At 42.8% G+C, this 27,553-nt stretch overlaps 2 protein-coding genes across 2 annotated transcripts in view; one reads left to right on the forward strand and one right to left on the reverse strand.

The window, feature by feature from the left end:
• SASH1 (SAM and SH3 domain containing 1) overlaps positions 1-27,553 on the forward strand; it is a 211,561-nt gene that overhangs the window by 55,426 nt on the left and 128,582 nt on the right. The gene's annotated exons all lie outside the window — the stretch shown is intronic.
• Positions 540-990, reverse strand: LOC111523655 (40S ribosomal protein S26). The gene has a single exon (XM_023188428.2). It carries the CDS (start codon positions 968-970, stop codon positions 623-625), a length of 348 nt encoding a protein of 115 aa, XP_023044196.1. The 5' UTR covers positions 971-990; the 3' UTR covers positions 540-622.

Here is a 27,553-nt window from a genome sequence, read left to right on the forward strand (position 1 = left end):
TGTGGACCGTGGGGAGTAACTTCAGGGAGAGGCCACCGTTTCAGCCAAGGTCAAAAATGGAGGGGTAAATGTGGCTAGAAACTATGGTATAAACGATGTGAGGGGAAAACGAGGCAGGCTGTTCTTTCAGAAGTCCTTGGATTATTAATGATATAAAAGATAAAGTAGAATATTACGATGCATTACTATTCACAGGGAGAAACAGAATAAATGGCATTTCGCAATCGTTGACCGCTGGGCCAAGGTGAACTTGTTCTTGCTTTGCATGTGGCTTCATGCAGACATGTGCACATAGTCTGGTCTGTGTGGGTTTTTGTTTGGTTTCATTGACTGCTCTTCTTTTGTTATTTGCTACAGGCAGCAAAGCATGTGGGAAACAGGTTTCCTGTTGTACATTTGAGCTTCCTGAATATTCAAGAAAATGATCAGGAAAGTGAGATTCTGCCCAGCTCAGTCTACAAGGTCACCATTGTTTTTAGGGAACACAGGTCTGCCCCCAGAGCATAGAAACACAGAAGACTTATGTCGTCCCTGAATTCTTTTTTTTTTTTTTTTTAAGTACAATTTCCATTTTATTTTTCTCCAGAGAATAGTCTGTCTCAGTCTTTAAGGACTCAGCTCCTTACATGGGCTTTGGTGGGGGACGTGGGGCAGCACCCGCAGGTCTAAATCGGGGAGGGGGTGTTCGGTCCTTGCGGGCTTCACGAGATCGATTCCTGACTACTTTGCTGTGAATTGCACAACTCACACAGTAATGTAGCTTCACATACAGCTTGGGAAGCACATAGGCATCAAAGACGCTCGCTTCAGAAATGTCCCTGACCGCTGCGGCCTCCACTATGTTTCGAATGACGAATTTCTTAATGGCCTTGTCCTTGGGCACGCATCGGGCACAGTTAGTGCAGCGAATAGGCTGCACATGGCCGCGGCCCTTTTTGGCACGACCGTTGTTCCTTCTTTTCTTTGTCATTTTGGACGTACGGACCAAAAAAAGCGTCCCTGAATTCTTATTCTCATCCCCATAGGATAAGAGTGAGAACTGTGCTTTACATGCCTTACACTATCCTGAGTTCTCCTGCTGAAGCCCTGTTGTTTCTCTAAATGGCATTTGTTTTTGTTCTGTTTCCTTTTGTCTTCACTTACATTATTTGCTAGCTTTGGGCTACAGTTGATTTGAAGACTGTGATCAGTATCTGTGGGCATTAGATGGTGAGTCTGAACTCCATTCTGCTGTGGGATTCACACACTTGATGTCAAATACACTGAGGCATTATATCTTAAGCCAGATGGTAATACAGTTCTGTGCTCTGGCCTCTCTCAGACAAAGTCACATTTGTAATCAAATGCCCAGTTCCAATTTAGTCAGCATTTTTTGTACATGGCACTATGTGAACGTGGACATCAACAGATCTCTTGGTGCCAGATTTGATCTTGGCATTCTATACCTTTGGTAAGTAAGAAGGTTTTTTTTTTTTTTTTTTATTAACACTGCAGTCAGTTCAAGTGTTTCCATCCTTACACTTAGGCACTAGACACCTTTGCAGACTGTGCACTTATGGCTATGGCAACCGCCAGGTTGGCTGTGTTGTGCATGATATGACAGTCTAAGAGTAGAGAGGGCTTTAGATTTTTCAAATGTGCATCAATTTCAAAACAATTTCAGCTTCTTCTTTTTTTTTTTTTTTTTTTTTTGAGTTTCACTTGTGTCTGCTAGGCTGGGGTTCAATGGCGTGATCTCAGCTCACTGGAACCTCCACCTCCTGGATTCAAGTGATTCTCCTGCCTCAGTCTCCCAAGTAGTTGGGATTACAGGTGCCCGCCACCACACCCGGCTAATTTTTGTATTTTTAGTAGAGATGAGGTTTCACCATGTTGGCCAGGCTGGTCTCGAACTCCTGACCTCAGGTGAGCCACCCACCTCAACCTTCCAAAGTGCTGGGATTACAGAATTTCAGCTTCTTTTTCTCTTGCTCCTGAGCATTTGGAAATGGTTTTTGTTTGCTTGCTTTAATAAAACGTAGTATGCCTGGGGGATTAAAAACCAAACTACCATACTACTTAAATGCTAGTACTTGCCAAAAAGGAAAAGTCTGAGCTTTGTTGTTTCCATTTGCGTACAACAGACAGCGTTCCTAAATGTTAAGGAAATTGACACTAACTGGGGAGAAGAGTTAGGAACTCAGGTAAAAGTGGCCACTTTGATGGCAGAACCTAGCAGGTAGCCAGGACTTGGCCAGGGCTTGGGAGGGAAAGGCGCATCTCTGTTTTTGGAGTCAGGACCATTCAAAGAGTGAATGAGGCCCAGGCCAGGTGACATTTTGGAGCCTGGAATAATAAAACCAGGTTGCCACAATTGTAGTGTGATCTCAGTCTTTACATTTAACAATTATATACATTTTTAACACAGAAGATTACAATGTAATTTATTTAGGCTAATCAGAAGCTAATTATAGGCTATTTAAAAATGTTAATTTGTAGCACACTAGAGGCAGTAATGGCAGTAATGGTCTTGAGGTGAGACAAAATGTAAAGGAATGCAGTGAATGTTTGCTTATTTCCAGACCCTCAGAGTGGGTTTCTGTAGCCGTATCTATGTCATTTAGCGATGATGTCAACAGTCTACATCTGAGACTGTAGGAGATGACTGAGTGGTCCAAGCCAAGTGGCCCATCTATTCTGCAGAACCCTGCATGGGGCCTGAGGCAGGTTGGCATCTGGAATGGAATTAGGCAGACACCTGCAGGACCCAGCCTGGAAGTCAGCTGGGGCAGGGCCCTGAGCCTATGCTGAGTTGTCACGCATTACACCTGACATTGTCCTCCTGACGCACGCAGTCCATATTTTAGACTGATCTCTCACCAAAGCTCCTGTGCACCGAAATGACTAGCAGTAGAAAGAACTGAGCTCTGGGCAGGGTGTGGTGGCTTATGCCTGTAATCCCAGAACTTTGGGAGGCTGAGGCACGTGGATCTTTTGAGCCTAGGAGTATGAGACCAGCTTGGGCAACATGGGAAAATCCTCTGTCTCAACAAAAATAATACAAAAATTAACAGGGCGTGGTGGCACATGCCTATTGTCCCGGCCACTGGGAAGGCTGAAGTGGGAGGATCACTTAAACCTGGGAAGTTGAGGCTGCAGTAAGCCATGATAGTGCCACTACACTGCAGCCTGGGCAACAGAGTGAGACTGTCTGGGAAAAAAAAAAAAAAGCAATTGAGCTGTGAGCTCTGGATCATCACGTACATCCGTGGGAGGTTTCTCTCGCTCCCTCTCATTAGAAGACCATTGCCCCCATTCCAGCAGTTTGTTTGCATTTGGGATTGTCTTTTCTTTCAGTTTGGAAGTTTAAGAATTTTAAGTTGAAGAAAACAAGATGGCAAAATGTTGAGCAAATTTGTTTGGTGCTGGCCAGGTGTGATGGCTCATGACTGTAATCCTAGTCATGAGCCACCAGCCTTTGGGAGGCCAAGCCTGGTGGATCGCTTGAGCTTGGGAGTTTGAGACTGGCCTGGGCAACATGGCAAAATCCCACCTCTACCAAAAACACCCAAAAAACCAAAATGAGCTGGGAATGGTGGTGCATGCCTGTAGTCACAGCTACTTTGGCGGTTGAACTTAGGAGGCAGAGGTTGCAGTGAGCTGAGATTGCGCCACTGTAATCCAACCTGGGCAATAGAGTGAGACCCTATCTCAAAAAAAAAAAAAAAAAAATTGATGCGGTCACATCAGTTATCCTGACTTTTCAGCTATTCAGTATCAGGAAGGACACAAACCAGCTCATGGAGTAACTTTGGAAAATACATCTCAATACACCCCAGCACACAGCTCATGCCTTTCCTTTAGTGTTTCACTGGACTTCTCAAAAAAGAAAATTGGGTTGTTGCTTTTTTTCTCCCTTGATATGTCCATCTGTGTCTTAGAAATGGAGGCTTAATTTACCAACTCTAGAATGGTATTAAGAATCTAGGTTCAGGAGTAAGCCACTGCTCCTGTCTCTGGCCATTCTGAGACCTGTGCGTAAGTAATTTATGTATAAGGAATAGTTTGAGAGACTGGAGCAATTATTTAGAATATGAAGATGTTCTAAATTTGTGCTACCAGCAATGCCATCCATCTCATGGGCCCCAGCAGAAGCTGATGAAACTTAATGAAAAATAAATCAAGAGCAAGTCCAAACCAAATTGGAAGCACATCATGAATATTCGTGAACATCTGGATGTGTGTGGGGGGGTGTCTGTTATTTTTTTAATGTGTGTGACAGCAGAGACATGATTTCTTAACAAAGATGCCAAAAGGAAGACCGATTTTCATCTGTGATTTCAAAGGGTATTTTTGTTTGTATGTGTATGTCCCTTCTCCTTAGGGTGTGGGTTTCTTTTCTCCAAGATATTCCTTTGATCTCTTTCATCTTTCAGGATCTGCTTGGGTATTTTATCTGCATTCTTCGTTGGAGTCAGTCACTTGATTCATGAAGATTAAACATTTCCTTCTAAAGGAGAATTTTAACTTAAGGAAAGTTTTACTATTTAATATTTTTGATGAATCTTTTCAATGCCAGTGATGTGATAATTATCAATTAAGCTATTCTGCCTCATTGATCATCAGTTTCACTTCACACATCTAAACCTCAGGGTACTTTATCTGCCTTGCTACCTAAAGTACTGCCAAGAACCAAAGAGGAAAAAACAAAGTATGGGAAGGTGGAAATAACAACCATGCTGATAATTATCACAAAAATGACCTTTTTTTTTTTTTTTTTTTTTTTTAAAGACAGAGTCTTGCTCTGTCACCCAGGCTAGAGTGCAGTGGTGCAATCTCAGCTCACTGCAACCTCTGCCTCCTGGGTTTAAGCAATTCTCCTGCTTCAGCCTCCCAAGTAGCTTGGTTTACAGGCGTGTACCACCATGCCCGGCTTTTTTTGTGTTTTTAGTAGATACAGGGTTTTGTCATTTTGGCCAGGCCGGTCTCAAACATGTGACCTCAAATGATCTGCCTGCCTTGGTCTCCCAAAGTGCTGGGATTACAAGGGTAAGCCACTGTGCCCAGCCAAAAATGACATTTTTAAAAGCACATTAGAGTTGACGAGACAGCTACATCTATTACCCTGTTCAGTTGTTGTAATAACTCTGAGGTGGATATTAGTTATCTGATGATTAGGTTGGGAAGAGGCAGAAACCAGTGTTGTGAAAGTACCACCTGGTGGGGAAGAACCAGGCTGCACCACACACCAGCCTGTACCCCACTGAGGTGTGGGGAAGACGCAGGCTGTGCCACACACCAGCCTGGACCTCACTGAGAGGTGCCACAGTTCCAAGACTGACCAGTGGGGAAGACGATGCCCTCTTCGTCCAGTTGTTGTGTAGGCTAAATGAGATAACATTCATATATATAGCACTTGGTGTAGTTCCTGGGTACATGCTAGAGCTCAATGAATACTTATCATAGATATTATTATTTATAGTAGAGATATTCATTATAAAGTTAGCACTTGTTAAAAGTTGAACAGCTAGTGAGTATCAGAGATGAGATTTGCAACCAGGAGGCCAATGCCAAATCTTCCCTGGCCACTCCCTAACCTTGCATTTTCTTCTTTAGACTCTTCTTAGAGCCTTCTGGAAGAATCAGTTTGTGTTGATTGATTTACAGATTAGTTTATGTCCTTGGGTAATATAATATCAAAATGCAATATTATAAAGCATGATACAATATAGAATATTAATATAAGAATATATATATATGTTTTTTTAAGAGATGGGGTCTCACTATGTTGCCTGGTCTGGCCTCATACTCTTGGCCTCAAGCAATCCTTCCACCTAGGCCTCCCAAAGTGCTGGGATTATAGGCGTGAGCCACTGTGCCCAGCCAAAAGTAATTTTTGCTATACAATTACAACATACATTCATTGTTAAAAAACTGAATAAAAATTCCAAAGTACAAGTGTAACATCTCTTAATACCCAGTTCCCAAAGATAGCAATTGTTAACAGCTGGGTTTTTGTTTTGTTTGGTTTTGTTTTGAGACGAAGTTTTGCCCTTGTTGCCTAGGCCGGAGTGCAATGGCTCAATCTCGGCTCGCTGCAATCTCTTCCTCCAGGGTTCAAGAGATTCTCCCTGCCTCAGCCTCCTAAGTAGCTGCGATTACAAGTGCCTGCCACCACACCCGGCTGATTTGTATATTTTTAGCAGAGATGGGGTTTCGCTATGTTGGCCAGGCTGATCTTGAACTCCTGATCACAGGTGATCCACCCGCCTTGACCTCCGGAAGTGCTGGGATTATAGGCGTGAGCCACCGCACCCTGCTTTCCCATAGGGATTTTAAAATGAGGTTTTTAGCTGTGATATAATTCATATACCATAATATTCACCCTTTTAAGTGTAAAATTCAGTGATTTTTTAGTACCTTTATTCCTAATTCCAAAATTCCATAGTACTTTGAATGCTATGTTTCACCTTTCTATAGTAAGTGTGTTGTCCATTACTGTATTTCTGGGCCAGAACAATCCCCTGAATATAGCAGATGAGGAATAGATTTTCGTGGGATGAATGAATGACAATAGCTGTGCATTCTGGAGATATTTGCATTCCTAGACTCATAAAGTGAGGCTTTCTTATTACACTCTTGGGTTTTAAAAATAAGCATAAATATTTAATAAGAAAAATCTTTTAAGCAAGAAAGTTTTGAAAGTCTAATTCTGGAAAAGAAATGCCTTTATTACAGAATGAACCTGCTGGCTAACAAAAACATAAAGTATGTTAACAAGTTCAGACTTCTAATTAGAGGAGGAAAGGCTTCCAATTAAAATGTGTTTGATAAGACACCAGTCTTTCATGCTGTAAAGTTTGCTTATGTAAACCTATTTTTAAAATATGGTTCCAAGGGATAGGCTGTTGTCTTAAGATGGGTATGCAAATGTAGATGTCCAAGATCCACTGAGGATAAACTACATAAAAACCAGTACAATAGAAAAAAAAAATATGTGCTTGGCACTTAAGTGCTTTACAAACTGACTTATCACCCACCCGCAGCCCAGCCCAGCCCTGCTCTGCCCCAACCCCCACCACCTGCCCCACCCCTAGCCCAGCACCATCAGCCTCCCACACCCTCACCCCTGTCCCAGTTCCATCCTAGCCCTATTGTACCCTCATCCCAACCCCAGTTCCACCCCTCCACCTGCCCCCCAAGCCCAGCCCCACCGTTCCCCACTCCCAGCCCATGCCCCACCCCAGCCTCCCCCCTCCACTCCAGTCCCCGGCCCCCCTCCAACACCCCACCCCCAGCCCTAGCCCAGGCTGTGGTTGCTGGTGCCTTCTGCCTGGTTGGTCTTTCTGTTCATCTGATAGGGAACTGTCCAAGATGACAGAACTTTTGTGTTTTTGTTTAACATAGCTGAGTGTATTGTATAGTCGCAAGGAGCTGCAGAATAGCAGAGAGGAAAAAATAATAACGCAGTGTTGGAAGTGGAGTGGAACCAAGCTAGCTCATCACAGTCTAGGAAGAGATTGTTGATTCTGCCCACAGGGCGGCTTGACTGAAAGCTTGCAGAACTTCCAGCTCAAACTGGAGCTGCTGCCTTCTGCCTCTTGCCTCTGCTTCCCTCTTCCTTTTCCTCTTCCTACTCCACACCCTGGACATGAGGTGATTCTGTGCCTTTCTTAGGCCTGACTGTCTCCCACCTCTGCCCACCTAGGCATTCCCTCCTGCCTGTGATCACCTCTGTGTGCGTGTATGTGTGTGCCAGTGAGAATATTAGCAAATAATAGTTGCCAGGAGAAGTGGATAAGAGAGAGAAGGAGGAGCAGGAAGAAAGGAAAATAGAAAGCTCCCCTCTGACCCTTTACCCTTCTTCCTTCCCACCTTGACTAGGGGAGTTTTGTTGAAAGGCACAGAGGAAAACAGAAAGTTCCGCCCTGTTCCCACTGCATTCTACTCCAGGCTCAGGCTAGCAGGGCTGAGAATGAAGATACCAAGGAACTACCCTGGCAGCCCGCTGCTTCTCCCTTTCCATCTGTTCCTCTGCACAGCCCCATCTCACTCCTGGGCCTTCCTTGCTACCTCTGGCTTTTGTTCCCTCCTCATATTGCCTGGCTCTCCATCCACCTAGAGCCCATCCTCACTCCTGGGTCCTCACCGCCTCTACCGCCCAGATGAAAATGGCCACCAGTAACGACTCCAGGCTGAGGCTGTAGGCACTCACTCTTTCCCTCTGTGGAGTGGATTCATCTTAGAAACCCCAGCTGGACCCCTGACTCCATTTTCCCATAGAAACTTGTTATGCCTGGTAGGTAAGTTCTGTACTTCTGTATCCCAGCACATCATGAGAAAAGCTGCACTTACTGGTTTGACCTGGGAACGTGTCTTCTTTTGCTAACTGTAAAGTGCAATTTGTTACTTAGAAAAAAAAATCAGAAATTGACAATGTAATCTTTGGGCTCCAATTCTTGTGCTGGAAGTGGCCTCCATGGTAAAAGAAAACTTAGAGACATTTTCTGCAGGCAGAAATGTGCCCTGTGCCTATGCCACCGTGATTTCAGAATGGGGCAGGGCAGGGCAGGGCTGTAGAACAGGTCAGATGGGCATTCTTCTCATTGCTGGGTGCCAGTCACCTGCCCAGACCCCAGGAGATGACAGTTTTGAACATAAGCCAGCATTTTAGTCAGATTTGAATTTATTCAGCAATCTGCTTGTTTTTGTTTTTGCTTGTTTGTTTTGGCTGGTCACAGGAACCTCAAAGAATACTTCCAAAGGACTTCATTTGGGGGCCCAGTGTGAACGTTGCTGATATGAGTGAAATCTATTTCTGAGCTGCAAGAGCTAAAGAAAAAAAAGTCATAGATAAAAGCAGTTGGCATATGTTTAATGTTATTTTAATCTGTTGCATTATGTGAAATAGTGTTACAGTTTGCACACAGATTCCTAATTGCCAGTGTTCAAACTTAGAACAGTGTCCTCTCCATCAGCACCCAGCAGAAATGGCAGCCAACATATGCCTATCACCTTCTACAACAGCTTGTGGGGAATCATGGAGCGTAGATGCAGAATACTGGGCTTGGGGATCCAGGTAAACAAGAACGGGTCTGGCCCCAAAGGACAGGTGGAGCAAGGTGCCAAGTCCAAGGATGACAGTGAAGGCAGGGAGGAGCAGAGAGAATCAGGTGCTCCAAGGGAGGAGCAGAGAGAATCAGGCTCTCCAAGGGTCTAGGAAGGCCTTGTCCATGGCAGAAGTGGTATAGAGGAATATGGAACTTTTTAAGTTGAGTTTATCTTTTATTCTTTTTTTAAAAAAACTTATAGTAAAATATAGATAACGTAAAATTTACCATCCTAACTGATTTTGAGTTGCAGTTCAGTGACAGTATAATCACATTTTGTTCCACCATTACCACCAACCATCCACAGAACTCTTTACGTCCTGCAAAGCTGAAACCCTGTACCTTTTAAACAGCTCTCTATTTCCCCTCCTCACATCTCCTGGCAGCCACCATTCTACTTTTGTCTCTATGAATTTGACCATTCGCAATACCTCCTATAAGTGGAACTATACAGTATTTGTCCTTTTGTGACTGTTTTTTTTCACTTAGCATTAATGCCCTCAGCGTTCATCTATCTTGTAGCGGGTGTCAGAATTTTCTTCCCTTTTGAGGCTGAATAGTATTTCCTTGTCCCACAGACCACATTTTGTTTATTCATCCACCAGCAGCCAGCTGGGTTGCTTCCATCATTTTTCTGTTGTGAGTAATGCTGCTATGAACTTGAGTGTACAAATATCTCTTCAAATCCCTGCTTTCATTTCTTTTGGGAATATGCCTAGAGGTGTAACTGCTGGGTGATCTGGCAGTTCTACTTTTAATTTTTTTGTTTTTGTTTTTGTTTTGAGACGGAGTATTGCTTTGTCACTCCGACTGGAGTGCAGTGGCGCAATCTTGGCTCACTGCAACCTCTGCCGCCCGGGTTGAAGCCATTCTCTTGTCTCAGCCTCCCAAGTAGCTGGGACTACAGGCATGCACCACCACACCCGGCTAATTTTCGTATTTTTGGTAGAGATGGGGGTTTCACCATATTGACCAGGCTGGTCTCGAACTCCTGACCTCAGGTGATCCACCTGCCTCAGCCTCCCAAAGTGCTGGGATTACAGGCGTGAGCCACCGCACCCAGCTACTTTTAATTTTTTGAGGACCCTCCATACTGGCTATACCATTTTACATTCCCACCAGCCGGAAACAGGGGTTCTAATTTCTCGTCATCCTTGCTAACACTTTTTTTTTTTCCTTTTTGATAATAACTATCCTAATGGACATAAAATGGTATCTCATTATGGTTTTGATTTGCATTTTCCTAATATTAGTGATGTTGGGCATCTTTTTTTTTTCTTTTTTCTTTTTTTTTTTTGAGAGAGAGTCTTGCTGTGTTGCTGCAACCTCCAACTCCTTGGTTCAAGCTATTCTCCTGCCTCAACCTCGCAAGTAGCAGGGATTACAGGGGCCTGCCACCACACCTGGCTAATTTTGGTATTTTTAGTAGAGATGGGGGTTTCACTATGTTGGCCAGGTTGGTCTTGAACTCCTGACCTTGTGATCCGCCTGCTTCAGCCTCCCAAAGTGCTGGGATTATAGGCGTGAGCCACCATGCCCAGCGCATCTTTTCATATGCTTATTAGCCATTTGTGTAATTTCTTTGGAAAAATGTCTATACAAGTCTTTCCCCATTTAGGAGTTGGGTTATTTATTTCAATCCAACTCAATGTATAAAAGAAGTTTATTTCGGCTGGGCGCGGTGGCTCAAGCCTGTAATCCCAGCACTTTGGGAGGCCGAGACGGGCGGATCACGAGGTCAGGAGATCGAGACCATCCTGGCTAACACGGTGAAACCCTGTCTCTACTAAAAATACAAAAAATTAGCTGGGCGAGGTGGCGGGCGTATGTGGTCCCAGCTACTTGGGAGGCTGAGGCAGGAGAATGGCGTGAACCTGGGAGGCGGAGCTTGCAGTGAGCCGAGATAGCGCCACTGCACTCCAGCCTGGGCGACAGAGCGAGACTCTGTCTCAAAAAAAAAAAGAAGTTTATTTCAATCCAACTCCATGTATAAAGTTCTTTATACATTCTGGATATTAATCCCTTATCAGATATATGATTTGCAAATATTTTCTTCCCTTATCTGGGTTGCCTTTCAATCTTGACCGTGTCCTTTGATGCACAAATGTTTTCGTAATTCTGGTGGAGTTCAGTTTATTATTTCTTTTGTTGCCTATGCTTTTGGTGTCATATCCAGCGAAATCATTGCCAAATCCAGTGTTGCCAGCCTTTCTCACTATGTTGTCTTCTAAGAGTTTTATACTTTCACGTCTTATGTTTAGGCCTTTGATCCATTTTGAGTTAATATTTGTATATGGTGTAAGGTGTCCCCTTATTTTCATTATCTTGCAGTTTATACATTGTCACATAAATTGAAGAGATTTACTATGGAGAAAAACAGCCCCTGCCTCCCTCCCACCACCTTTTAAGCCTGCTACACTTGTCACTTGGCTACACCTACTATGCTTGTCACCTGCTATGCTTGTCACACCACCCTGCTCTAATGCCACTTTCTCTGCAGGCTCTTCTTGATTCTCCAAGCTAAGTGGCACTTGTCTTTCTGTATCTGCATTGCAGTTTTATGATACTTCTCTTGTCATGTCTGTGCTTTCCTACCATGCATTATTATTCATGTGCTTGTCTCATCTCTTCTGCCAAATTCTAAGCATCTGGATGGCTGGGTTTAAGTTGCATCTCTTTGTCCTTCAGACCATATGCCATAGTGCCTTGTGCCTCACAGTAACTTGTATTTTGCAGAAGCTCAACAAATATTAACTGGATATCCAAGTATAAAGAGTCGTAAATAGATGGCATTATATGATTAACAATATTAAGTGTAGAAGTTGTTTCAGTTCCTGTGTAAATCAACTCTCAAATTCAGTTTTGTTTTCTTGAAAGTGTCTGAAATACTCTGAAAGCTGTCATCCATATTACTAAGGCAAGAGAGGGGAGGCTGTTTTAAACCAGTACCACCTCAGGGCTATGTAAGAAATTTCTTACCTGAGTGACTTCAAGATTCTCATTAAAAACGGCAATCCATATTTTGAGCCAGAAAACAGAAGGAGATTTTCTTGTGTTTTTAATAAACGTGAATGGCTGAAGGCAGTCATGAAGCATGTATCAAGTGACCAAGTCTGGTTTGAGAATCACTTTTGGCTGGGCGTGGTGGCTCACGCCTATAATCCCTGCACTCTGGGAGGCCGAGGCGGGCAGATCACAAGGTCAGCAGTTCGTGACCAGCCTGGCCAATAGCATGAAACCCTATGTCTACTAAAAATACAAAAAATAGCCGAGCATGGTGGCATGCGTCTGTAATCCCGGCTACTCGGAAGGCTGGGGCAGGCGAATCGCTTGAACTGGGGAGGCAGAGGCAAGGCTGCAGTGAGCCGAGATTGCACCACTGCACTCCAGCCTGGGCAACAGAGCAAGACTCCGTCTCAAACAAACAAACAAACAACAAAAAAAGAGAATCACTTTCACCCCAGACTATAAGGGAACATGCTCTTATCTTGACACAAATTTGAATACTTCTTAAAATAGAAGGTGTGAGGGTACCTGTGCAAGAGGAATGTTGAACTAGAGTGTTTTCCAGAGCAGTCCTGATGAACCCTCCCCGTAAGAAACTGCTGAAATATTGGGGCGGCTGTATGTTTTTGTTATAAGGAAAAGGTAATACTTGTGGAAGGCAGTACTTCACAGCGATACATTCAATGGTTGCATATCCAAATCTCAAAGGAGATTACTATTAATCTAGAGCAGATGTTTCTTATCCCAGAAAGTTCTTAAAGTTCTCAGAATTAGTTCTCTTGAGACAAGAGCCATATTTTCCTATAAACCAATGAATTATAATTTTTAGGATTACATTTTCTCTATAGGACAAGCGTAAATATAAGTTACACTTAAAGTGACATTACATAGTAAACAGAAACTTCGTAAGGACATAAACAACCATGTTGCGTTAGATATGAGTGTTCAGTGTAAGGTGGGTTAGTTGTAAGGAGGACCTCCCTGTGAACTAACACGCTGTAGTGCCACAAGCTACCCAGTAGTAGAATATAAAAGCTTTGCTCACACATCTGTGACAGACATAAAAGGCGGCCAGGCAAAGTGGCTCACACCTGTAATCCCAGCACTTTGGGAGACTGAGGTGGGTAGATCACCTGAGGCAGGAGTTCGAGACCAGCCTGACCAACATGGCGAAACCCCATCTCTACTAAAAATACAAAATTAGCCGGGTATGGTGGTGCATGCCTGTAGTCCCAGCTACTTGGGAGGCTGAGACAGGAGAATGGCTTGAACCCAGGAGGCAGAGGTTGTAGTGAGCTGAGATCGCACCATTGTACTCTGGCCTGGGCAACAAGAGTGAAACTCTATCTCCAAAAAAAAAAAAAAAGGCCTTCCAGGTCTGTATTTTTGTTTAATCTATACTTCATCAGTTCTAGTTACATACATAATTCTGTGATTCAATCAGTCACTAAATATTGATTAAGCCTTACTAGGTACCCTGGGGACCAAGAGAAATACAATATAAAAATATTTCCCCACTAAACAAACACACATAACATAGGAGACAAGATTTATGGAGTTCAGTCTTATGCATTTATACCCAGTCAACATATATTGAATCCTCAGCATGTACAAGGCTGTATCTAAACTTTATAAAAGAAAACAAAAATGCCATTTGGCCTTTTAGTAATTATCTTTGTAAAACTTGATGAATTTTTATATTTTATTTTATTTTTTGAGACAGAGTTTTACTCTCTTGCCCAGGCTAGAGTGCAATGGTGTGATACCGGCTCACCACAACCTTTGCCTCCTGGGTTCAAGCGATTCTTGTGCCTTGGCCTCCCAAGTAGCTGGGATTATAGGCATACACCACCACTCCGAGTTCATTTTTGTACTTTTGGTAGAGATGGGGTTTCACCATGTTGTCTGGGCTGGTCTTGAACTCCTGATCTCAAGTGATTTGCCTTCCTCGGCCCCCCAAAGTGCTGGGATTACAGGCGTGAGCCACTGTGCTCAGCCATCTTGGTGAAATTAATATGAACCATAAAATTCCCTGTTGAAATTCTTAGTTGTTTGAAAATTTATTCCCAAAGACCATAATGGGAATATTCGCCCAAGTCTCTATGGAGGTTTCACTCTTGGTAGATTTTTCATCAGATTTTCAAATACTTACTCTCCATTTTGATATAATTTATGTTGTTGCATAACCCTTTCATGGCCTGAAGCCACACTAAATGTTGCCACTCATGACTCATTGTAACTTGTAGTTGAGATGTTGAAGGAATATATGTACATGTATTTGAAGATGTTTAAGATGGTTCCTTTTTTTTGCAAATCAGAAGCATTATTTTGGCTAGATTTTGATATAAGAATTGAGAAATTTACAGTTCACTTAATAAATCATTTTTATTTTATTTTTATTTAGCGCCTACTGTTTGTTTTTTTACATAAATTTCAATTTGTACCTCAATCTATTCCTGGTAATAGTAGCAGGTATCTAAATGGGCAGTGGTGTTTTGAGAGAATAATTCTTTAATACATTATGGTTACACCTACAGCATCCATGAATGAAAGAAAAAGTTGCTTTAAAAATGATGTAAAGTGATTTGATAAAGCATTTAGTGTTTCATTTTTCAACTTAGAATTTGTACCGTAGTTACTTCAGTTTGCAATGAGTTCCCTGAAAGCTCTGCATATCAGTCCACCTCTCATTGCTATAAAGAATACCTGAGGTTGGGTAATTTCTAAAGAGAAGTGTATTTGGCTCAGGGTTCTTCAGGCGGTACAAGCACAACACCAGCATCTGCTTGGCTTCTGGTGAACTAATAGAGCAAGAACCCAATCATTACCATGGGGAGGGCACCAAGTTCTTCATGAGGGATCTGCCCCCAAGACCCAAACAACCCCCACCAGGCCCCACCTCCACCACTGGGGAGTACAGTTCAACATGAGATTTGCAGGGAACAGACATCCAAACTGTACCACTAGGATACTAAGTCATAAAGAATACAGAGAAAGGGTCATAGGAAAATCATTACTGTTGAAAAAAAGAAAAGTAGTGTTCCTTAAAGCAACTCAGTGTATCAGAATATTGCTGAAGTTTTAATGATGAGACTCTGTAGGGAAATATTTACCATTTTAGAAACTGTAAACCTGGTGTTTGTGTTGATTTCTCGTCGAATGCACAGCTCTTTACTTTTGATTTAGTAATTTGAGCTCCTTTAGTATTTGATTAGTTTGAATCTTGTTTAGGATGCTCAAGGGAACTTAGAGAAGTTCAGTTTCAGTTACATTAGAGTGAGACTAAGTGACTTGGAGAATAGGTACCATCCATAATGTGGAAGCTTTACATGCCAGTTTAATAGTATGACATTGTTCTGTTGTTAAAAGGGGACACAGGAAAACTTTTGATTGGGAGAATGACCCGAGGATTATGCTCTTGGGAGGAGGAAGAGCAGTCCAAAGGGTATTGCTGCTGCCCGAGCAAAGACACTAAGAGTAGAAACGGAAATGAGGAAATGAACAGAAGAAACATTTTGCTGGAGGAATTTAGGTCTTGATTGACCTAAATTGGAATGGTTAGTGTTAATTGAAGATGCTGGGAGGGGAGGGTGACTGTTAACAGTGGAGAGAGAGGGAGAGGAAGCAGGATGTGTGGGAAAGATCAGGAGCTCATCTTATGATATGTAGTTGGGGTGCTACTGGGACATTCTTATGGAATGGGGGCTCAAGAGAAGCATCGGGAGTGAGAGAAATGCATCCGAGGCTCATTCGTCGTTGTGCTCTTAGCACCTAGCTTGATGCGTGGCCTGAAATAATCAATGCCAGGTGAATGGAGGCCATGTATGGAGAACAGTTATTCAAGACGTTTGCACTTTTGGCTCTGAAAGAATGGATGCAATGATGAGAAGAGAATGAACCACCCCACCTTCCTTCCTCCCTCTTCTCCCCTTCCCCCTCTCCTATTCCCTCCCTGGGCCTCTCCTTCTTCTCCCCTCTTCTTTCTATGGGGAGAGTTGAACCTGGTTGTATGAACATGCCAAAGGGAAGAGAAAAGAATGATGATGAAGTATAAAAAAATAAAGAGAAAGAATAAATGTATGGGGAATTGCTCCTCCCTTTTATGAAGTCTGTGTAAAAATCATTGAAGAATGGTGAACATCCATTTTTGGAAAATAGAAAACACTGGAAGCTTGGGTCACTTCTGGGTCCCTCCTTAGCCAGGAGCACATCAGTAACATTTACAGCAAGGGCAAGTTGTCCTACAAAATTTGTGTCTGTACTTTTGTCAGTATGATATTTACTAAAAACAAAAATAATTATGTAAGGAAATAAAAGAAGCACTAAAATAATTAGGTTCTAGAACCAAGGCATGCTGAATATTAGGTCTTAAGGCACAGTCAGAAAGAATATAATGGTAAGAATTTCTAGTGTGTTCCTATATGTAGATTCATGTGGACACTTTTGTGGATGCAAATGTCTTTAGCAGAGAATTGAGTGTAAGAGACTCAGGCAGTCGAGCAGAATGGTTCAGGGTGAGGGCGAGGGTGAGTGCAGGAAGATGGTAGACTGGGGTAGAAATCCTGGTTTTGCCACTTATTAGCTGTGTGATTGTGAGCAAGTGATTTTGTCTCTCTGAGCTTCAGTTTCTTTCTGTAAGAAGGAGATAAACACCACACCTACTTTTGGAGGCTGCAGTGAGAACTATGGGAAATAATATTAAAAAGTTTATCCAACACATGTTTATGGAATGCCTACAATGTGCCAGGCACTGGTCTAGGTCCTGGGGCTGCAGCAGTGAGGGAAGTGGGTGAAGTGTCTGCTCTTGTGGAACTTACATTCTTTTTAAATTTGTTTTTTAAGACAGGGTCTCGCTCTGTCGCCCAGGCTGGAGTGCAGTGGCACGATTTCGGCATACCACAACCTCCGCCTCCTGGGTTCAAGCTGTTCTCTTGCCTCAGCCTCCCGAGTAACTGGGATTACAGATGTCTGCCACCATGCCCAGCTAATTGTTTGTATTTTCTTGGCCAGGCTGGTCTTGAACTCCTGACCTTAAGTGATCCACCCGCCTTGGCCTCCTAAAGTGCTGGGAATACAGGCATCAGCCACCGTGTCCAGCCTCGTGGAGCTTACGTTCTGTGAGCCCAGAAGGAGTTAATACATTTCTCAAGAGGGAATATTTTTAAAGTGCCAAGTATAATGCCTGACTGTGCATTTAATCAATGTGAGTCACCCCCATCGTCCTCACAGAATGCACAGTATTTTCTTATTTTTATGATGACAGATGGGTAGGGCTTTCATGGACAAATGAGTTTAGAACTTTGTATTGAGTATTTTTAATTTGAGAGAAAAAATTAATTAGTGCTATTGGTGTGTGCATGCCAGCCAAACAATTTACATACTGATATTAGTGATAATTATTTGTTTGTCTAGGAAGTCCTGATTACTCTAAAGGGACTGGACACTGATTTTCATGTGTTTGTGTCGCTTTCTTTCCTTCCTATTAAATGGTAAGCACGAGGAAATAATAACACTTTTCTGACATTCGCTTGACACAACCTTTTCTTTAAAGGGTCCCTGGGTTATGTCACACATCTGGGGTGAAGACAAGATTGATAAAGTAATACTTAATATTAATTTGTAGGAAATACATATAAATTAATTTTGTAGGACCGTTTTCTTTAAAAAATGAAAACCACTGAAATCAGAGGAAGATCACTCTTCAGGTTTGACTAAGTAACTTGGTATGATCATCAGTGTTGTCTGGGAGCACAGAAATCTGAAAGATAAATACAGATAGGTTTGAACACATGCTAGCACCTCCCTTGCAAACTTCAAGAATTTAAAGATTGATAGCAATCACCTGAGAGCCAGCAGGACAAAGGTCACCGCAGAGCCATCATGATACGGAGTGCCATAGAAGAGGAAGCCCACATCCATGGCTCTGTCACTGGAGTTTAACTCTTTGGGGAAACTACCCTCAAACCTCTTAGCCAAAGGCAGTCCATTAAACCTACCCACTCATTCAGAGGATTCCCTTTGGCAAAAGGAAGCTCTTTTAAAGAGAGAATTAGGGACCTGCCCTCATTAATTAAAAATAAACCTTTTATTTTTCCCTAAGCCAGAAAAGCTTTGTGTAATTATAGTGTGGGGAGGTAAAGGAGATCCCACACTTCAAGCCTACACCCATCAAGGCATTTGGCTTAACTGCCCAAGCAAGTCTGGCCAGGGCTTCAGAAAAGCTGGCCTTTGTCTTAGCAGGTTACAGGCATCACAGATGCCTCTTCAGTGTACCCTCAGACGGCCCACCAGTGCCGTGACTCACTCACCTATATGGACATGACATCTGGGCAAACAAGATGCAATTTGTTCCCTCCTGTTCTTCTTGAATTGCTTGTTTTCAAAAGAATAGATGAGACAAAAGCAAAGTCTTTGAGGTGTCCCTGAAAACTTGGCATGGATTGCAACAAGGATTTTTTCCTCTTCTTTTTTCCTCAAGTGTCCTTTGTGTCCTATTTAATAATCCCCACCAGTTGTATGCTCTTTTTGAGGAATTTTCAGTGGAAGAGTAATGAGTTTAAAGTGGTCTGCAGTAGGAGACACTCTTAAGTTTTGCTCAACTGTTAGAGTGTAAAAATAGCTCTTGAGTTTTGCATCGTGGAGCACCATGTGTGAGATCCTGGACAACATGTGTGCTGTGTGTCGCAAAACCCTTCACAAGTGTTACCTAATTAACTGCACAATGTCTGACAGGTGGCAGACCTCTCAGAGGCCTGCAGGAAGAGGGGGCTCCTGCTCAGAACAGTGGCTCTGGGTCTTGGAGTTGTGTTGCCTCTAGAGAGAATGTGACTTCCTTGGATTGCAACAGAAACAGATGAATAACCCAAGATCTGCCTGGAACATGGGGAAGCATTAAGTGAGATTCATTACCATTCTTAGCAACTTCGGGTTTTGCCAGTTATGGCCACACAAGTCCAGTTATGGTTAGTTGAGCAGAAATTTGCAGGAGAGACCAGCCTGAATTTAGACCCAGCCACTGGGGGAGACCTCACTGTGGGGAGTTACTGGAGAGACTCAGTCTTCCAGTAGGTAGTTGAAGTCTGGGCAAGCAGCAGGTAATGGGGAACCTCAAGACAAGATAATGGGATAGGGGTGGTCTTGGGAAACTGAGAACAGCCCATATTTGTATGTCTGCTCATAGCTAGGTCTGTGAGTAGGTGGAAGAGACTCAGTCACTGAACATGGATGGGGCAGAACTCCTGCCCTGGGAGAAGGCGAGGGTTATTGTGCAGTTACCAGAACAAGGCCTGGCAAGGAAGAAACGAAAACATACTTGGGTACAGGCTAGAGAGTACGGGAGGAGGGCAGAGACTCAGGAAGCTAAAGGAAGCCTGTTGTCAGCCCTGGAGCACTGACCAGGGAGGGCAGTAGATCTTAGGGTAGCAGTTAAGAGTGTGTATCCCTGGTCAGGTACGGTGGCTCACTCCTGTAATCCCAACGCTTTGGGAGGCTGAGGCCGGTAGATCACAAGGTCAAGAGATTGAGACCATCCTGGCCAACATGGTGAAACCCAGTCTCTACTAAAAATACAAAAAATAGCTGGGTGTGGTGGCGCTCACCTGTAGTGCCAGCTACTCTGGAGGCTGAGGCAGGAGAATCTCTTGAACCCAGGAGGCGGAGGTTGCAGTGAGCCAAGATTGCGCCACTGCACTCCAGCCTGGCGATAGAATGAGACTCTGTCAAAAAAAAGAGTGTGTATACCGTAGTCGAATCAGATAGACTCCATAGAGCCTGCCACCTTCAGATATGGTCTTGGGCGAGATAACTTAGTCTCTCCATGCCTCATTTTCCTCATTGGTTTTTGTTTTGTTTTGTTTTGTTTTGTTTTGTTTTGTTTTGTTTTGAGACGGAGTCTTGCTCTGTCGCCCGAGCTGGAGTGCAGTGGCCAGATCTCAGCTCACTGCAAGCTCCGCCTCCCGGGTTTACGCCATTTTCCTGCCTCAGCCTCCGGAGTAGCTGGGACTACAGGCGCCCGCCACCTCGCCCGGCTAGTTTTTTTTGTATTTTTAGTAGAGACGGGGTTTCACCGTGTTAGCCAGGATGGTCTCGATCTCCTGACCTCGTGATCCGCCCGTCTCGGCCTCCCAAAGTGCTGGGATTACAGGCTTGAGCCACCGCGCCCGGCCTTGTTTTGTTTTTGAGACGGAGTCTCACTCTGTCGCTCAGGCTGGAGTGCAGTGGCGTGATCGCCATTCACTGCAAGCTCCGCCACCTCCCGGGTTAACACCATTCTCCTGCCTCAGCCTCCCTAGAAGCTGGGACTACAGGTGCCCGCCACCACGCCAGGCTAATTTTTTTTGTATTTTCAGTAGAGACGGGGTTTCACCATGTTCGCCAGGATGGTCTTGATCTCCTGACCTCGTGATCCACCCGCCTCGGCCTCCCAAAGTGCTGGGATTACAGGCGTGAGCCACTGCGCCCGGCCTCCTCATTGGTTTAAAAAAAAAACAAAACAAACTGGAAATAGGCAACGTTCCTACCTTGTAAGTTTTTTTTCAGATTACATGGGAAAAAAAGTGCTTAGAATGGTGTATGGCACCCAGTTAGCATTAGATATATGTTGGCAATGATGGGAATGAAGCAAAGAAGAAGATGAAGATGGTGATAATCACGTTGATGATGATAACTTTGATGATGATAATGGTTATGATGAACCAGAAAGCACTACAGAAGCACCTGAAACTCCAGGATTGGCCCTGGCACATGTACTCAATTGATAGGTGGAGATGTTGTGATTAACAAAAGGTGGGGAAGTGGGATGCGATCTGAAAACAAACCCGGTGGTCCTAGTTGGTACTTAGTGAATACTTGGGGCTTATGAGGTGCATAGATGTTTAGTAGCTCCAAAGGTGTTTGTCACTGTTCTTTCTATAGTTAATTTTGACAACATCTAGGTGTAAATAACCGAATCAGCCATCATTTCAATTTTTTTGTTTACCACTTGCGTATAGTTATTTAAGAGGGAATTTTCAAGAAAATAGTTAATTTACTTCTATGTATTTCATTACCACGCCATTCAGCTTTTCCCTGGCTCCCTACTCAGGATAAACAAGGACAAATGGCAGTTTACATGATCCCTGACAAAACCCTTAACACTTGTGGTAGAAGTTATATATAGCACTTAACATGGTTTCTGTCCTTCTGTGAACATGTTTCTATCATTGTTTTGCTTCACTGTTGAACATACTGTCTTTCTCATGCTTTGTCAGTCAAATTATACAATGTTAGTAACCAGCAACTAAAAACACAGTAGGACTTTAAATAGGCACTGGGCTTTATGTGTGATGATGTCTCTACTTCCAGTCTTCTCTGCTCTATTCCTTTTGGAATTCACGATACAAATATTTATTAGATACTTAGTCTGAACCAGGCACTTCACTAGGTCTTTTTTTTTTGAGACAGAGTCTCTCTCTGTCGCCCGGGCTGGAGTGCAGTGGCCGGATCTCAGCTCACTGCAAGCTCCGCCTCCTGGGTTTACGCCATTCTCCTGCCTCAGCCTCCCAAGCAGCTGGGACTACAGGCGCCCGCCACCTCGCCCGGCTAGTTTTTTGTATTTTTTAGTAGAGACGGGGTTTCACCGTGTTAGCCAGGATGGTCTCGATCTCCTGACCTCGTGATCCGCCCGTCTCGGCCTCCCAAAGTGCTGGGATTACAGGCTTGAGCCACCGCGCCTGGCACACTAGGTCTTGAGATGTTAAAAGTGAGCAACCCATGGCCTGTGCCCAGGGTACACTGAAGTCTGAGTACACAGATAGTGTGGTGCAGTATTCCAATGGAAGCACCTGATCCGGTCTTAGGGGATCAGGAAAGGCCTAAGGCCAGTCTTAGGGGATCAGGAGGAGGCAGCATCTTTAATTTCTCTAAAGTTCTGTGAAGAATACGCCTTAATCTCCAGATTCCAAATCATAACCCTTCTTCTATCCTCAGATGATAACTCTGAAAGCCCTCTGCAGTTTCAATACAGCCAGTCCTTTCCTCAACATTGAATCTTCCTTGAAACTTACTCCCCTCCCATCTCCTGTCCATTCTGGCATTGTCACGTGGCATATTGCTCACTCCAGCTTTATAATATTTTTGGTGAAATTTGAGAGATTTACTTGTTGCTCTGTGAATAATTTCTGGCAAAAACAGACAAATCCTCTCCATTTCCAAAGATAATTTTCTCTTTCAGGTAATAAGCATTTTCATGAGTTGTGAAGGCCGTTTGTCTGGTGATTAAAATTTGGAATATTCAAAGAGTGTTCATAGCAACTTTCAAAACGTATAGGTAGAATATTTAAAATCTGTACTGGGATGCTAATGGTTTCTCATTCTAGTTTGGGATTTTGTGGCAAAGGTGAGCACCGTCTTTGGATTCTCTTTAATTCAAGTGTTAGTGCTTTGAATTTGCATACGTTGTTTTAGGGCTTGACAGAGAAAATGTGGATGACTTTGAGGTTGATGCTATGTCACTATAGGGATTATGGCTCTTTAAAAAACAGATCTGATAGTACTCATGTAAGACTCTTTATTGTCTCTGTTCTTTAAATAACAATCATATCTCTAGGTTTGCGTCATCCTTTTTCGATGACCATGTAGTACTGGGGATGCAGTCTGCCCTCCTGTCCTGTTTCTCAGCCACATCAGTCATTGTGTTCAGACTTGCTGCTTTTATCTGCTCTGCTACAGATGCTAGGAAAGGACCATCCATCTGTTTTCTGCCCTTGGAGAGCAGGTCGTAATAGGTTTCCTGTTTGTACTCTTCTGGGTTTTTGCTTGTTTGCTTTTCCTGAGAAAAAGAAATGCTATGTGCTAGGGGGAAATTGGCTTTGTTTGTGTACATGGAGATTTTCTATGCAGTAATATGCATAACCTTATATGAAATAACTGTTTTGTAATTAACACCCTGGTGGTATTTAACTGATTGAGGCCAATTAAGAGACAACAAGAAAATACTTTAATTCTTCCTTTTCGTGCTACAGGAAAGGAGAGTCAACGAGGCGTTTTAAGAAAAAGGGAAAGTAAAGCAAAATTTCTGTGAGAAAAATTCTGCATTATTGATGTTTCAAAAATCCTCATTAATATAATACAGTAAAAAAAAAAGTGTGTGCGTATTGAATAATGTATCTTTAAATGACAAGTGCCCCGCAAAGATCTCTGTGTGAAAAGAAGTTTGTTATATATGATTTTAAAAAGTTAACGTGGGTCTTCTATGTCATGGACCTTCTGTATCTCAGTTGTGTAGAATCTTGATAGTGTGCATGTTTGTGTATATACATTTTAGATCAAATCTGACTCTGGGTCTGCAGAAGGAATAACATTAAGAAAAACCGATTTTAAGCGGAAACATTTTTGTTTTGCTTTCAACTTAAAATTTGTATATATACATTGTAGAAAAGTCTGAAGGCCTAAAAAATAAAGGTGATAATTAAGTCCCCATTCACACATGCAACTCAGATATAACCAAATGCTTTTGTCTTATATATACATCTGTTCTGTAAATATTGAGTATCTATTAAGTGGTAGACACTCTGCTAGGTTCTGAAGATACACCAGTGAAAAAAACATACAAAATTTCCTTCCCCAGGGAGTTTACATGCCACTGTTTATATATGTACACCATATGCCAAAATATACAATGACTTCAAGCTGTGTATATGGTGTGCTTGTTCATATTCCTTAATTTTCACCAAGGAATACCTTTCCCTTATGAATTACTGTTCCATATTTTTAAAAATCATTATGTACCCTTTGTCTTTGAGTATTATCATAATTTGTGTCCCCCAATTTGAACTATTTAGGCAATTTCCAATTTTTTGTTATTATAGAAATAAGTGGCCGGACACGGTGGCTCACACCTGTAATCCTAGCACTTTGGGAGGCTGAGGTGGGTTTATCATTTGAGGTCAGGAGTTCGAGACTAGCCTGGCCAACATGGCAAAACCCCGCCTCTACTAAAAATACAAAAAAATTAGCTGAGCGTGTTGGCGCATGCGTGTAATCCCAGCTACTCAGGGTGGCTGAGGCAGGAGAATCACTTGAACCTGGGAGGCAGAGGTAGTGGTGAGCCGAGATTCTGCCACTGCCCCCCCCAGTGCACTCCCGGGTAACAGAGCGAGACTCCATCTCAGAAAAAATAATAATAATAAATGATAAAAATAATTGGCCCTAGGAAGACAGTGAACTCTTAAGGTAAAAATATATATTTAAAGATGTTCATGGTCACTTCTTTCTTTTTTTCTTTTTTTTTTTTTTCCTCTTTTGGAGACAGGGTCTCACTCTGTCTCCAAACAGAGCCTGTAGCTGGGACTACAGACTTGTGCCACCACGCCCAGCTAATTTTTGTATTTTTAGTAGAGACGGGGTTTGACCATGTTGGCCAGGCTGGTCTTGAACTCCTGACCTCAGGTGATCCACCCACCTCGGCCTCCCAAAGTGCTGGGATTACAGGCATGAGCCACCTTGCCCAGCCAGGGCCAATTTTTAGATAGGAGTGTAGCAGGCTGAAAAGTAGGAACATTTGAAAGACTTTTGAAACACTGTTGATCACCTGGAAATATTCTACAGTCTGCACTCCCACCAGCAGCACTCCTGCCCTGTTCTTATTTTATACTTCCCAGTATTTAGGGAGAAAAAGTCACCAGTTTGAAAAGTAATCTTATTGTGCTTTTAAGCTATATTTCTCTCGTTATTTATAAGAACACACATATTTTTCTATCCTTTTTTTTCTGACTCATCTCTTAAAGTCATTTGCTCATTTTTCTATTTAAAGTAATACCTTTCTTGTTTATTTATCAGCACTTTTTATATAGTGAGCCATTTAGTCCATTGTCATGAATGTGGCACATTTCTCCCAGGTGGAGAGGATGCATTTTTGCACAGCTTCTCTACCAGGTAAATGGTGAGGAGGGAAAGGAGAGGGCCCTCCTCTTCGTATGGAGGAAAGGTTGGCTTTTCAACCACAATCTCTCTTCCTAGGCACAGCAGCAATGACTCGGTCACTGGGATGGCAGTGCCCACAAGCACCAATACCCAAGAATCCCATTTGTTTTGCAGACAGGGCTGCTTTTATAGTGCCAATCTATGCTTTCTGCCTGAGCTGCCAGAACCATGTGGGGTCCAAGTAGGCATGTGAGCATGGAGATGAACTCTGTTCTGGATAAACAGTACTCCACCTTGTCCCCTCCTCCCATATTAGTAGTCAGTGATCCGTGTGAATTTAATTGGTTTCCAGAAAGTGAGTGTTATGTGTATACGTCAGTGTGCCACTTTAGAGTTGTAGAAAGAAAAAGTTGGGCCTTGTGGCTGTGGATGAATGAACACGACCCTGACAAACAGCTGCTGTTTTGAACAGCGGGATAAATTTATGTTTAAACCAGAGTAAACTATGCAACAAGGTAACAATTTTGAGCAATGAAGTATGTTTGCTATAGTAACCATTGCAGACACAGATAAATCACAGTAATTTCAACATGGCACTTTTGCCATTCAATAAATGGGTATTTTAAATTTCATTTGCTTTTGAACTAAGTTTCATAATTTATAGAGTAAGCCATTCAAAGATTAATGCTCAGAAGGGAGGAAAATCACTATACAAGAACAGAAACATGTCATTTATGTATATTACATTGGGACTTTGTCTGCCTGTGTTTCCATTATAAACCTGATTTTGCAAGCATTTATAATAGACCAATAAAAAGTTTGCCCTGGGCTAAAGTTTGCCATTTGTCACTGAGATTCCAATTTTTATATATTTTCTTTCTCAAATAATATGATACCTATCTGTATTTGTGTGTGTGTGTGTGTGTGTGTGTGTGTGTTTTGAGATGGAGTCTTGCTATGTCACCAGGCTGGAGTGCAATGGCGTGATCTTGGCTCACTGAAACCTCCGCCTCCTGGGTTCAAGCAATTCTCCCGCCTCAGCCTCCTGAGTAGCTGGGACTACAGGTGTGCGCCACCACACCCAGATAATTTTTGTATTTTTATTAGAGACAGGGTTTCACCATGTTGGCCAGGATGGTCTCAATCTCTTGACCTTGTGATCCACCCGCCTCGGCCTCCCAAAGTGTTGGGATTACAGGCGTGAGCCACCCCGGCCGGCCCCATGTGTTTTTTATACAACATGACTAATTCAAAAGTTTGTTTATTTTAAAAGCAAGTTTGTGGCTGATGATTTCAAAATGTATTGGCTTGCAATTGATTCTGGAGTTTTTTAAAGATGGTTACACAGTATTTAAAGATGGTTTGAAAATACGGTTCAGAGAATGAGAAAGGAAAGTGGTTAAATGTCATGATAGCACCACTTGATTTTACAATAGCAAAGACAACAATAATAGTGACACTTCATTAGGACAAAATGTGAGCTGATCTATTAGAGAAACCATCCACATTTAGCACCTCCTGTTTGATCAGGCTACATAATTTTGTAAATCCCCCATTCAGTCACCCAATCTGCATACTAATAAGTTCCAACGTTATTTATATGATAACATGAGAGCCTTTAGTTTTTTATATTCTCAGTTACTGTTTCTCTTACTTAACTGTGAGCTCCTGAAGGTCAGTGACTATTTTTTTATACTGCCAGTACCCAGCACGTCAACTGAGTACAAACTGGTCAGGAAACACTGTTGAATAGATGAAGACATAAATGTTTGTTCAGTTATAGGTTGTTGCCAAATTCTGAAGGTCATCTGTTTCAAATGTTTGAGTCATTGGGCTAGAACTTGTAGTTCCTTCTACCATTAAAAAAAAATCATGTAAAAGATAAATCATGCCACAATAACTTAATTTTATTTCCAATGATTACACTCCAATCAAGTAGTGGAATTATAGTAGTCAGTCAGAGGTCTGACCAGTTTCTGAAAAACAAACAAACAAACAAGCAAACAAACAAAAAAACTCCCCATCTCAGACAGCAGACAGTCCTGCAGTCAAGCCTGAATGCTCCATTGATGTGGTTTCCACGTGTTGTAAGTAATTTATTCTATTGTTGGGCACCTGGCTCTGCTTGCCCTCCTCCCCCATCCTTTTGAATAAAATGGTGGTGAGTCCATCTTTGTCTTTTTAATTTTTTTTCTTTTAGAGATAGTGTCTTTTTCTCCTCCTCCTCCTCCTTCTCCTTCTCCTCCTTATCCTCCTCCTGCTTCTCCTCCTTCTCCTCCTTTTCCTCCTCCTCCTTCTCCTCCTCCTCCTTCTCCTTCTCCTCCTCCTTCTCCTTCCTCTTTCTCTGCTTCTGCTGCTGCTTCTGCTTCTGCTTCTTCTGCTGCTTATTCTGCTGCTGCTGCTTCTTCCTCTGCTTCTGCTTCTGCTTCTTCCTTTTTCGGGACCAGGCTGGAGTGCAGTGGCACAATCTCAGCTCACTGCAGCCTCCATCTCCTGGGTTCAACTGATTCTCCTGCCTCAGCCTCCCAAGTATTTGGTATTACAGGCATGTGCTATCA

The sequence above is a fragment of the Piliocolobus tephrosceles genome, chromosome 5, assembly GCF_002776525.5.
Source record: "Piliocolobus tephrosceles isolate RC106 chromosome 5, ASM277652v3, whole genome shotgun sequence".
In the NCBI taxonomy this organism is placed as follows: Eukaryota; Metazoa; Chordata; class Mammalia; order Primates; family Cercopithecidae; genus Piliocolobus; species Piliocolobus tephrosceles.